The sequence below is a fragment of the Gracilinanus agilis genome, chromosome 3, assembly GCF_016433145.1.
Source record: "Gracilinanus agilis isolate LMUSP501 chromosome 3, AgileGrace, whole genome shotgun sequence".
Taxonomy (NCBI): Eukaryota; Metazoa; Chordata; class Mammalia; order Didelphimorphia; family Didelphidae; genus Gracilinanus; species Gracilinanus agilis.
Window position 1 is genome coordinate 505,546,608 of NC_058132.1, and position 13,892 is coordinate 505,560,499.

At 38.1% G+C, this 13,892-nt stretch overlaps 1 protein-coding gene across 4 annotated transcripts in view; it reads right to left on the reverse strand.

Moving 5' to 3' along the window:
* Positions 1-13,892, reverse strand: part of MCF2L (MCF.2 cell line derived transforming sequence like) — a 285,276-nt gene that overhangs the window by 4,571 nt on the left and 266,813 nt on the right. Inside the window, exons 22-28 of one of the 4 annotated variants that reach the window (XM_044670520.1) lie at positions 12,827-13,048; positions 12,214-12,306; positions 9,541-9,619; positions 9,321-9,387; positions 6,136-6,254; positions 5,557-5,640; positions 4,059-4,133 (exon numbers count right to left, since the gene is read on the reverse strand). In XM_044670520.1, coding sequence (XP_044526455.1) covers positions 4,059-4,133; positions 5,557-5,640; positions 6,136-6,254; positions 9,321-9,387; positions 9,541-9,619; positions 12,214-12,306; positions 12,827-13,048 — 739 coding nt within the window. Of the gene's footprint in view, positions 1-4,058; positions 4,134-5,547; positions 5,641-6,135; positions 6,255-9,320; positions 9,388-9,540; positions 9,620-12,213; positions 12,307-12,826; positions 13,049-13,892 lie in introns of all 4 variants that reach the window. The other 3 variants (XM_044670519.1, XM_044670521.1, XM_044670522.1) reach the window with 3 other exon arrangements.

The window sequence follows — 13,892 nt, forward strand, 5'->3', positions numbered from 1 at the left end:
ATATTTGACGCACATATATCTTTCCCAAATTCTGTTATGAATTGTGTCTCTTTCTGACCTCAGATTTCAGAAATATCTGGCACAAACTGTTTAGAGCCCAGTTATAAAAATAAATACTGGGCAAATAAGAATTAAAAGCTGACAAATGCTACCATCTGCCAAGCAAGCACAATGGAGAGAAATTCATTCCAGATCTCTTCTTCATGCCATACTATCTATTCGGGGACCCTGCAAAGTTGCATCTGTTCTCTACAAGGAAAGGAAGGAGATCCCTTTTCTAGCAGTGGGGATTTCTCTATGAGTTTGCTTTGATGAACATGAATAATACTAGTGACAACACCTAGGATAGCTGTACTTCCAGCTTATATTGGAGATTTAAGTGAAGTAAGATAAAGAGACCATTTGGGGCATCTGCTTTTAAAAATCATCACATCAATCAGAACTGGGGGAAGAAAACAGTAATTTTTCTAATTACTTATTTTTTAAAAAATCCAATGAAGGACAAACCAAGCATTTGTGCTATTTTTTTTTCTTTTTGGACCATGATTTCATTGAAGTTGGAAACTACCATTAGCAAAGATCAGCATCTACTTAATGAGAGAATGGCCTGGACATTAAGTGGTTAAATGACTTAGCCAGGGTAACATAGTCAGTGTGGGTCAGAGGCAGGACTTGAGTCCAGGCCCTCTTGACTTTGAGGTTGTTTTCTACTTACTATACCAGTGGTTTTCAAAGGGTGGTTCATGGACCCCTAGGGGACTCTGAGACTCTTGCAGGGTATCTATGAGGTCAAAACTATTTTCATAATATTAAGATGTTATTTGACTATTAAAGCAGACCTCCTCTTTTCAATTACATATCTGAGACCCAGATTTTCTTCATATATTTCAACCAAAGCACCATCTCACAATACACTGAACATCGCTGTCTTCCATTAAGCCAGATTTGTGAAAACAGATAAAACAAAGCCATCTTCTGAATAAATGTTTTTTGTTTTGGAAAATAAGGTTAAAATGATATTTATATATCATATAATGGGCCTATGTAATGGACTTTTAATTATTTCAAAATGAATTAATAAATATTTTTAGAATTGCAGCTTAAATTTTGAATACAATAAATATAAATAGATAAACCTCACATAAACAAGAGTTCTCTGGACCTTTAATAATTTGTTACAGTTGGGCGTAGCTGGGTGGCTCAGTGGATTGAAGCCAGATCTAGAGATGGGAGGTACTTTGTTCAAATCTGGTAGACCTGGACAACAGCTTTCTTGTTGGCAATAAAAAGTGAAAAGACTGCTATTTGGGGAGTCCCTTTTGTTGGAGAAGGGGATGTTTCATTTGTAATAAGTTCTTATGTAAAATGTTTCTACATTGGAGCTCAAGGTGCTTTTTAGGAACCAGTGACTAATCTAATTTTATGCAAAAGTCTATAGGAATCTGACATTTCCCAGTTGTGTGTCCCTGGGCAGGTCACTTAACCCCCATTGCCTAGCATTTACTGCTCTTCTGCCTTAGAATTAATACACAGTATTGATTCTAAAATGGAAGGTGAGGTTTATAATAATAATACTTTGTCAGAGTGTAAAAGGATCCTGAGACCAAAAAATTGGAGAAGTGTTGATCTATACTATGCTGCCTCTTTAATGAGCCAATGTACCCCCAAATAGACAATTACTACATATGGATATTTATGTGTATTTTAATGTCTACACCCTCTCACACATACATAATACTTTGTTATGCTTATGTGTATCTTCTTTTTATTACTGAGATTTTAGGATAGGGAAACCACGAATATAAATAGGCATCAAGAAGTCCAAATAGCCTTGTAAGAGAAATCCATTCTCTGTTATCCAATTTAAACCAAATTCCTGTGGGAGTAAGAGCCATAGCATGTCACGGGGCCATGCTCCTCATGATTAGGAACAAGCAGACATGAGAAGCAAAGCCATTCCAGTTTCTTGACCCAACCAGAATATGCAGCATGCATTGCCCAAATTATACTCCAGTCCTGTGGGCAGCCTGATTTTCACTGGATGTAGGCAACTAAAAATAGCCAAACAAATATTTTTGGAAAGTTGGTAGGGAATGGAGTTGGCGAAAGCTCAATATTCCATAAGAGTCCATTGCTTTTAATCTCAGTGAAAATCATGGCTTTAAACAGGAGGTTAAAAGATCACTTTGTGCAAGTAAAGAGGGGAGAGATAAGATGGGGAGAAAAAGAAACCTCATTCCTGCTTACTCTCTCCTTTCATTTGGCTAGCTCTCAGCAGAGTGTCTCAAGTCAGCAAAAGAAGCATTCTAAATAGTCTGCTTAGAGCCAGAAAGAGCCATAGCCATGTCCAGTGCCATCCCACTGCATACCAGGCCTGGGACTCCAAATGACAGCAAGATCTGGGGGCAAGGACAGGGCCAGGCCAGTCCTGGGCTTTACCTTTCCTGGGCTGGGCTGATGGGGCCAAGTTAGATGAGCTGAACCACCTGGCCCTGGTCAGGGTTACTACTGAGCTTGCATCTGTGAAAGAACTGGGAATTGTGAGTTTTTCTAGGTTAAATCTCAGTGTAATTTAACATGCTTTAGGGAGTCTACCTTTGGAAATGGCAACAATTAGTGAAATGCCAAGACAAAGCATTAAGTGGAAATCTATCACTTCTCTTAACGCTTCCACTGAGACCTGCCCACAAAGGGACAGGCTAAGAGGACTGGATTAATAAATAAATCTAACAAAATCTGCTAGCTTTCCTTTTCTTACACATTTCAACCAAGTTTGGTTATTAAATACTTTTGAGCATGGGACTCCTTGACAAAACTGGACAGCAACTTCCTAGTTGGCAATAAAATAGAAAAGACTACTAATTGGATGGTCCCTTTTGCTGGAGAAGGGGGTGTTTCATTTGTAATAAGCTGTTATGTAAAAAGTTCAAGGTTTTTATATACAAGCGTGACTAATCTTATTTTATCCAAAAGTCTACAGGAGTCTGACAGTATTTTCCAAAGATAAAAATACTGGTTGGACATGAAGTGGAGCCCTTGCTTTTCTGATGCCAAAATCTCTGCTTATATCACATTCTTTTACTGGGCTTGAGAATATATGTTGCTGCCAAATGTCCTCTGGACAAACCTTTTTTAACAGACCCCTGGAAGCTGTCACTACATTAAAATAGAGAAGCAAGGAAACAAATATGTAAAGGCTGAAATTCAAAAATCCCTAGAAAGTAATAAATATAGAAGAATGTTACATAAAAACATTCCTAGGGTAGTTTTAGCATTAACTGCTAAAACCCTGTGACTTATGTACTTAACCTAGGGAAACTCTTGGTAGAATGGTGCTTTAAATAAAGGGACCAAATAAGTCTGTGCCATCTCTAATTTCTGTAACATCTCTTTTCAAGGTATAAATGGAAGAAATTGACTGCATAAGAAGGGATTTAACTGGGCTTGGGCTTTGGTTAGAAGAGCATAAGTAATAAGGCTTATATTTAGTGTCAATTCTAGCCTTACACTTGGAATGAAAAACATGAAAAAGTTATTTGTTTTCTCCAGATAACTTATTAAGAACTATTTAATAAACATAAATAGAAATGTATAAGAAAACGGAAGGATTAGAATGGATTCTTTTTTCCTCCCTACGGCTTATGTTACTCTGTGACAATTTGTTTTGGATGCTTAGGAAAGCTGGAATGTATCAATAGATTAGTAAGTGAAAAGTACTCAACCTGAACCCTAGAATGTCTCTGGAGGCTAGGAATATCTTGGTTTGGGATGGAATGGACCAGTCTCAAGTTCTAGGGAAAATCTTGCTTAATCACAGAACTGATGATATTGTGCCGAATGGAACTGAAGTCATCATGTGTTTTTTTGATGACATAACTAGAACTTTATGGTTATAAACACATGTGAAGTTTTTTGTTGGCAAGTAAGGAAGTGTTAAGTTCACACAAGGCAATAGCTGACAACGAATACAGAAGACAAATCTGAAGTGCCCTCAGGCTTCTCTGATTGGATGAGAAAATGGATTATCATTTTGGGTACAAAAAATGACATCACTCTACCTCTTAAACCAAAAGGAGTTGGATCACTCTTAACTTCGTGTCGCTTAGCTTTTTTGTCAGGACTGGTAGGAGAAGCTGCAGTAGGAGGAACAGGCGAAAAAAAAAAACAACAAAACAAAAACACAGAAGAGAGATAATGAAGAATAGGAGGGAAAACTATTAGGGAGTCTGAGTTCATTCTAGAGTGGGATTCAGATTTTTTTTTTGACATTTTTTTTTCCAATGAACTCTTACTCTGATGTCTCCTTATGGCATGACTCTTTCTCTAGATTCTCAAAAGCCATATCATTGAGAAAATGATACATCGATTTTGGCAGGTCTGACTATGCTAAAAAGACTTTTGAGCAGGGGCCCTGTGCACTAGCCTCACTGAGTTTATATAGCGGTTCCTCTCTCCAGGGTTGACCACGAGAGGATTGATTTTCTTGACCGCAGAATCTTAGCAAGAGCTACAGAAGTGTGGAGGAGGTTTCAATCTGCTTTGGTGGAAAAAATATTCAAGCCCCTGAGCTTTGGAATTATTAATCAAGGCAGATCTGGAAAAATGGCTCCAGGAAACACAGGATGTAATTGCAAAACTATCACGAGAATGAAAAGTATAAACAAATAATGCAATAAAAGGAGATCATTTTCAGCGGAATATAAACTCCTTTAGGGCAGGAGATATTTCATATTTCTAGTGCCTTGCACATAATGAATGCCTATAAATTTTGTTGAATGGAACTTAATTTTCACAGGAAAATTATGGAAATGAGTATTTTATGGTCAAACAGGTATGATTTTTAAGAAAAACACAATAAAAACAAAACAATTATGTATTTTAAAAGGTAGAAAAATTAAACAAGATTTTAAATTGTTAAAAATTTTTTTTCTTTTTGACAAAGGGAATGAACTATATGGAAACCTGGTCTTGGTAAGGGGGTTACTGCCATATCCCATCCCTTAACAGAAGGACACAGAGTTCTTGCAAAGGCAAACAGGGAATATTACAGTTATTTCCCTCTCAGTTACCTATGCATATGTATGGAATTGAATCACCCAGAATGCTCAGGAAAGACTCAGAGGAATTGAATTTCCTGGTGATGTGCGGCTCATTATTTGTCAGAAAAGAACAATTATGGTAGGAAAAGTAAAAAAAAAGACCCACTGGGAAAAAAAAGAGTTTAGGACCAAAAAAGCAAAATGACACCAAGAGTTTCTGGGCAATTTTTCTTTTGGAAAATTTTCCTTTTTCAAAAAGGGAGTTTAAAAATCATTTAAAAAAACATTTAACATCGTAGGTGATTATTTAATGCTGATAAATTTCAGACATTTGAGCTTCAATAAATGAATAAAGGTAATTGGGCTTAAAATTTCTTTTTAAGTCTCATATGCTACCAAAGGACAAGGAAGACAGACAACATGTACGTACAATACACCAAAGAGCTGCCGCACAAGTACGATGTGATGGTTACAAGCAGAAAAGAGTCCAAGTACGGGTTGTGTTTACCTTTCTGACTTTTGAGGTTAGCAAAGCCCTGCAGTGTAAAACGCTTTTTGGACAGAGCAGAGCTCTCTGAGGTAGAGCTAGTTACTGTGTCATCTATAAAGGAAAAGAGAGACAAAGAAAATGGAGAGAATACACAAAACCCCAAGTAAATGAGATACCTCCGAGTTCAGGATTAGAGACAGTCATACAGACAGTAGAGGCATATTCAAGAAGGAGTGAGGACTGTGGCTTATTATTACTATTTAGATATCTATCTATATTCAAAGCATTCTCAGGAGTAGATTCAGGGCTGTGAGCCCAGTTCCAGGGGAGCATCAGGTTCCAGGAAGCTTCCTTCTTTTGTTTTTTTCTTTTTCTTTCCAGAAAGTTTTTTTCATTTTTAATGTGGTTAAAGGAAATATTAACTGGCTTAATGAAAGTAGACCTGGGGCAATAGGAGAAGCCTGAGAGTTATTTGCGTAAACACTGCTTTGTAATAAAAAATAGTGAATTCCCAAGTTAAAAGTTCCATTTAACTCAGTAACCGGACACAGTTGCTAGATGTATTATATATCTGTGAGTGCACAGAATGGATGCAGGCAACCTCACCTTTGCTTTTGTCTGGGTTCTTCGGCACAGATGCTGAACTGACATATCCCTCCAGGCTTGCAGGGTCGGTTTTTCTTTCTTCTAATTTTTTAACACTCTTTGTTTGATTTTTCGAGGGACTGATGGATGAGGAAAATGATAACAATAATGAATAATAATAACGATGATATCATTTTGTAGTCAGAGTCAGGATTTCTCTTGAGGATCTTGGGATACTGGAAGTTTTTATTTTATTTATTTATTTAAATTTATTTAATTACTTAATTTAGAATATTTTTCCAGGGTTACAAGATTCATGTTCTTTTCCTCCCCTCCTCCCTCCCCTCTCCCAGAGCCAATGAGCAATTCCATTGTGTTTTACATGTATCATTATTCAAAATACTGGATGTTTTTAATTTCTCTATTTTACACCTCAGCAACATTTTCTTGTTGAGTGTTTTGAATGCTTCTGTAGATAAAGCATGACAAAATACTACCAGCTAGTAGAGCCTCCTCTCTCTCAAAAAACTTTCTCAAAAAAAGGTTTTTGGGGGCAGCTAGGTGGTTCAGTAGAATGAGAGCCCGGCCTAGAGACAGGAGGTCCTGGATTCAAATCTACCTGAGACAGTTCCTAGCTGTGTGTCCCTGCGCAAGTCACTTGACCCCCATTGTCTAGCCCTTACCACACTTCTGCCTTGGAACCAATGTATCCTATTGGTTCTAAGACAGAAGGTAAGGGTTTAAAAACAAAAACAAAAACAACACAAACTTTTTGGCATAAATGCTGCCAAGGTTGAAGCTTTGGTTTGAGGAGGAGATATGTCACATTCTAGTGAGACAGAGTAGAAGGTTATATATAAAAGTTGTAGCAACTGTGGTCTCTGATCCAGGTTTGGTGTTAGAATGGGAGGGCAGAGGGCTGAAAAATAGCACATGCTCCAAAAACTGAAGCCATAGCTTCTACCCAGGAGGGAGGAAATGAATTCCTTGCATTAAAAAACAAATGAAAATGAGTTAGAATGTAATGATTACATTTTATTTGTAGACAACTCGGATTTGTAACCCAGTCAATCAAGAATCATTTAATTAGTAATTATTACACGTCAGGCATTGGACCAAGCACTGGGTTACCCCAAACCAAACCAAAAATAGTATTTGGTCTCAAGAAACTTATGGGAGAAACATTTATAGATCAGTAAATAGATGGAAAGTAACCACCTTCTGCTAGGTGAATTTGGTTCAGTTTCCTCATCTATAAAATGAATTGGCGAAGGAAATGGCAAACCACTTCAGTATCTTTGCCAAGGAAACTCCAAATGAGGTCATGAAGAGCCAGACATTACTGGAAAATGATTGAACACCACCAGTGTTAGAGGGGATGGGACTACCCACTGAGTGTGTCCTGTCCACTCAGTCACAGAAGCAGAGTTGGAAGAGGATCTTAAAAGTCATTAGTTTTGGAGAAACTCGGTAGCACAGTAGACAGAGCTCCTGGCCCAGAGTCAGGGGGACCTGGGTTCAAATCTATATTCAGATACTTCCTAGCTGTGTGACCCTGGGCAAGTCACTTAACCTCATTTGCCTGGTCCTTGCTACTCTTCTGCCTTAAAGTTGTCACTCTGACAGAAAGTAAGGGTTCTTTTAAAAAGTCATCAAGTTTCCCCCAACTTCGTATTTTGCAAATGAGTAAACTGAAACCCAGATGAGTGATTTGACCATCAAAGGTGGGATTTGGACTCAAGTCTTCCTGACTTTCGAGTCCAATGTTATTAAGTAACAAGATGTTGTAGCGGTCCTAAAATTAGTCTTCTGCAATATAGATGTTGATATAACTTGAGGCTGATGGTTTTGTGCACTTAAATCCAATTTACACTCAAGTCAAGACATTACCCCATGATGTCATTGGACCCCTTGGAAAATGAAGGGCAAACAACAACAATAACCACATTATCAAGACTGGCAATGAATGACTGATAGACACAAAAATCATCTATGATGTCTGGATTTTTTTTTTTAGTAGTTGGTGGGGGATGATGGGTAAATGGGGAGAGAGATATTTTTCTCTACAAGCTGACCCACTGGCACCAATCCAACATGTATGCAATGAATTGATCCTCAACAGGTAATTATTAAATGGCAATCATGTGCCAGGTACTTTGCCAGGGATACAAGAACAAAGAATGAAAAAGTCCCTACTTGCAAGGATTGTTCATCCTAATGGGGAAGGCAACAATCACATAAATATACAGGGTGTCCCAAAAGTTGAAGTGCAGTTGTAAGCCTTAATATAGCTATTAAATAGAAACAATAGCTCAAGTTTTAGTAGTTTAAAACTCTAATGAGACTTTTGGGACACTCTGTAGTTATAGCACAAATACAGTCAAAAACAACAATTGGGCACAAATACTTGGAGGAGTCAGTGAAGGATAAATGCATAAGATGGTGCTTGAGCTGCTTCTTAATGGAAGACAGACTCTACAACTTAGAGTGAAGGAGGAAATATATTCTAGAAATGGGGAAAACCAGTTAAAAGCATGGAGATGGAAAAGAGCAGACAGAAGGGCAATTAGGCTGAATCTCAAGGTGCAGGAGGAAGAAATAGATTGGAGCCAGGCTGTATAGGGCAGAAACTTCACCAAACTTCCTCCTTCACTGGCCCCTCCCAAATGGAACCTCCTCTAGGTTCCATGAGGCCAATTTCAACTCCACTTGTCTGTTCTACTTTGCAAAATTCAGTCCACACTATTATACACCCTAGATCTGAGCTGTACTGATTGATAAGTGCAAGCCAGAGCCATGTAGGAGAGCAGGCTGTTTAACTTTCAGGGGGAACATTTACATCTCAGAAATCAGCTAATGCTGCCAATTGGGGTTTGATTTATTGTTCTGTTGACTGTCTAGGCTTAAGGAAATGATGGAAAGAATGTTAATAATACAGATTAAACTTAAAACAGTGTCCTGCCAAAAAACGAAAAAAGAAAGAAAGAAATGGTACATGTCCTGGTGAATACTCCAAATTCACGGTATTTTTAGAGTTGGAAGCATTTAGAGATCATCCAGTCCCCTCATGGAAGTATCCTTGTGGCTACTCAGAGAGTAAAGGGTCAAATGAACAAAATGAGACCACACTCTGGGGCACAAAAGCCTACCATGCCTGACTGCTCTAAGAAACTGTTGCTTCCTCTGCTATATTTATGGCCACCCACCTTGTGTTCGAGGATGCGGGCAGAGGCAAACTCTGAGTCTGCTCCAATGCTCGGTGCTGACTGGCCTCTGCAAGGAAGGACAAACACAGGGCAGAGTTTGTATGGGTGTGACTTTTTGGAGCTTTTTTTTTTTAATAGTAGGAAATTTAGAAGAAAGTTTATTGTTTTTAAAAGTATAAATCATCTGGGTGCACAGAGTGCTGGAAAAAGAACTATTTACCTCTGCAAGCCTGTAGCTGACTGGTTAAGACTTTCCGGATTTCATTTACCCAAGTTGCTTTAATTTCAGGAGTTGGAGCCTGCCAAGACAGTGAAAAGTCAGCATGTAAGCAATGAATCTCCTTTGGACAATAAACACTCATTTTCCTCATTTAACTCCATATACAAAGATATAACTGTAGCATCTTTAGATCATCTGAAGGGAATGCCACATATAAGAATAAAAAAAGGAGTGGGATGATGGGATTGGTGGGGATGGGTCAGTGTTTGAATCCAGGGCACCCGCTAGTATCATTTTTTCTGGTAGCAAATGATACCATTCCTTTTGTTCTTTCCCAACGAATGCTAGAAATGGATAGGCCCTGGATAAGTTATTCAACTCTTTATCCAAGTTTCTTGCTAGGAAAATAAGAAATTGAGTAATTTTCCTTTTACAATTGTAGCGAGGCTTAGAAATGCTCAAACTTTCCTAGAACACTTTTCCTTTGCACATCAGAACAGCAATTCAAAATATGGACTTATTAAAAAAAACACTGAATCTACGATTTTTGGAGTAAGAACTCTTTCTACTACTATAGGCTCTCATCTTTTCTCTCTCTCTCTCTCTTTTAAACCCCTGCCTTCCATCTTAGAATCAATTCTGTGTATTGATGCCAAAGGAGAAGAGATGTAAGGGCGAGGTCATGGGAGTTTAGTGGCTTGTCCAAGGTCATACTATCAGGAAGTGTCTGAAACCAGATTTGAACCCACAACCTCCCATCTCTGGGCCTGACTCTCAAAATACCGAGCCGCCTTGCTGTCCACTACCTTTTCTCTTACTTATAGTTTTTGAGAGTGACTGGGCACTGAGGGGGTAATGGACTTGCCCAGAATCACAGAGCTAGTATGTGTCAGAGAGGGGACTCGAGTCCAGGAATTCCTGATTCTCAGGTTGATTCTCTAATACCCCCTATGGTCTCTCTTCCAGGACTCCACACAATGGTAATAATGGCTCAGAGCTAATGGAATTAATAATTCTACATAAATTACTGTAATGATAAATGAATCATTTGAGGAAACTGAGGAAGAACCGTCCCTCCACTAAAATTTTATTGTTCTACTTTTATAAGCTTCTGAATCCAGCTGCTATAAGTATTTCTCCATGCCTGGAAGGGAGATTTGGACAACAATATGAATTATAGCAGCAGAGGCAACATAGAGGCATCAGTATAAGAAACTGGCCAAAATCCATGATTCAATGAATAATCATTAATTGGATAAAAAGCGTAATCCAAGTAAGGACCAGACTTTTAAAATTTTTAAAATTTTAATTAAAAAAAATCCAAACAAATCTTAAGCAATTTGAGAAGATCATGAAGGATGAGGACTCATAAGAACTAATTTGTGATTGCTGTCATTTGTCTTTATGGCTCAAAGCTCTCATGATCCTTTCAAACTAAGGGCACAGTCACTCCTAGTTTATTTGTCACTGAGTCAATCTTAGACATCTGGGACTTCTGTAATTGATAGGGGTAAGGGTGGACAAAGGGGGACCATGGAAAGGCATAGTTAAATGAGACTATTGTCACTCTGTTCTACCTCTGGTGTTGCTATGGCTCACCTCAGACTCCAAGGGCCATCCAACCTCTTTCTTTGAAGCCTAATTATAGGATTATTATGTTTATGTATTATAATGTATTTAATACATATAATTATAATTAAGAGGAGCCCAAGGCTCCATTACAGTCTGCTTAGTATGCTCCTTCTCCAGTTCCTTAGTTCTGTTCTCCCTTCCCAGGGAGAGAAAGCCTGAATTAGGGTTTTGTCATAATAAGGCTCAGCTATGTTTTTTGGTGCCATGTCACAACTGCTGGTGGATACAAGGTGAGGAACATGGCTGATTTCTAAAGAGAAGAAAAGAGTTGACTTCAGAAGACCTTACAAAGTAGCTCAAATTATGGGTGAATCAGAACTTGGGAAAGGGACCTATATTTGGTTCTGCCAGGTCCAAGAAGCCCTGGTCTCCATGTCTAAAAAGACCCAGATCTTGAGTAAATAAACTGCAACCTTCACTTAGAAAATAGGCTTAAATATTCTCAAAAATGGTCCTGTAATGTCTAAGGGTGATGACTTCATTTTCAGGGCATGGGATATACAGGATAATTTGGCCCAACACATTGGGATAAACTTTATTTGGCTATTCCCCCCCCATCTAGGTATATCTACAGAGTAACAGGGAGTCTGGGTAGACTCAATAGTTTCTGTCTTCCTAAAGGCTGACTTTTCTGCTTTCTACCCCATGGGTGTCTCCACTGTCCAGATACTTTGACATTTTTCTGTTTTAGATATATCCCTTTATCAAACACCACACTGTGTATTTTAGTTCACAGACTTGTAACTTTACAAAAGAGGCAAAATTAGCTCTTTTTAAAAAGGGCTTTTCTTGGGCAGCTCTTAATAAAGCTTTGAGCATCCTTGGTGTTGTGTGAGGAAAGTCATTCCAGTTTATGTTATCATTTTCCACCTACCTCACGCCAGTTTCCCTGTTTTGCCAAAATCCTGTTAGGAGTGACGTGGCTACTCTTACTACATTTGGGTGTCTAGGCCTAGGGAAACATTATAAAATCCTACACAGGAACAAGAGGGGAAATGAAAACCTTATTTGAAAAACAGTAATTGATGTGCCACTCCCTACCTGTATGATGTAAACTTCTTCCCTTGCATTATACCAGATTTCAAATTTCTTAACATCCCCTTTCACATTCTCTGTTATTCCAACAGCCGTCATCTGGTAAACACAAGGCAGAGGGAAGAGGCATAAACACATGCAGGAAATCCACCATTTTATTACAAATATACCCAAAGAGCACATCCAGTCTTTAAGATTTTCCCGCCATCTATTTAAGTTCCTTTCTGACACATCCTAGGGGCATGGAGATAACTTAATTATAAAACAGAAAAAAACATCATTTTTTCAATTAAGGAAGAATGTAAGAAAGAACTATTTATTAGGCACTGACTATGTGCCAGGAACTGTGTTCTTTATAGTTTTTATCTCCTTTGATCTCACAACCTTCATAATCTCCATTTTACAGATGAGAAAACTGAGGTAGACAGAGATTAAGTCACTTACTCAGGGTAATACCAACTAGTCAGTGTCTGAGACTGGATTTGAACTCAGATAAATCATAATTAGATATATCCTTTATGACTTTTTTTCCTTTCTCAGATTTTCTACCCTGGGAGAAAGGAGTATTTCTGTTGAAAACTAAAATCTTCTTACTGCTTTAATCTAAACTTTTACTTACATTTAAAGATTGCTTGTAACTGTAGGAAGGTGCTTTTTCATAACCTTCTCCATTCTCTTCTCTCTTCTTACAGAATAGAACTGCTTTCTCATGGAGGAACAGATGTCTCTGCATTGGCTTAAATCTGGCCAGATCTTTCACTTTGGCATGGCCCTTCTTGTGGTCTGTCCAAACACTAAAGGAGCCTTGCATTAAGAGCTTGCCTAATTCATTTAGGTTTCCCTAAAAACAAAAAACAAAACAAAAAGAAAGAAAAAGAAAGAGGAAAACATGTCAATTAATGTTTTAAATTATAGACATGAAACTGTATAATGGATTGAGCATGGGTCCTGGAATTAGGAAGACCTCAGTTCAAATCCAATCTTAGGCGTTCACTAGCTATGTGACTCTGGGATTGTCACTTCGCCTTCAAATTGACTTCAAATCTAGTGGAGTGACCCTAGTAAATCACTTAACTCTGTTGGCCTCAGTTTCTTCATCTATAAAATGATATGGAGAAGGAAATGGCATGCCACATTTTGAGATCTTTACTAAGAAAACCCTAAATGTCAGATACGAGAGAAAAAAACTGAACAACAACAAAATGCAATGCCAAAAGGTGCCATGATAGATATATTTACGCCTATGATTGAAGTTACTGGGAAGCCTTTATACAAGGTTGGCTTTGGCTCTCTTTATAAGAGAAGAACTTTCTAGACCTTCATACAGGGAAGCATCTGGGTGAGGAAATGCTCTTTGCAAGTAAAGGTTAGCTGCTTCTGTGCATCTTTATTACCTGAAAAGATTGCCTAGAGTAGAGATACCAAACACGGAGCATTCAACAATGCCAAGTGCACTTCCAACCAGATTAAAATGGAATTGGGAAATATTTAACAAAATAAATAAAAATATAATAAAGCAAAGATGATATTATATTTTAAGACTAAGTCAGTATGTCACTGGTGTTGTTCAGTCTTTTTTAGTCATGCCCAACTCTTCCTGACTTATTTTGGGGATTTTTTTTTTTTTTTGGCAAAGATACTGGAGTAGTTTGCCATTTCCTTTTTCCAGTTCATTTTACAGATGA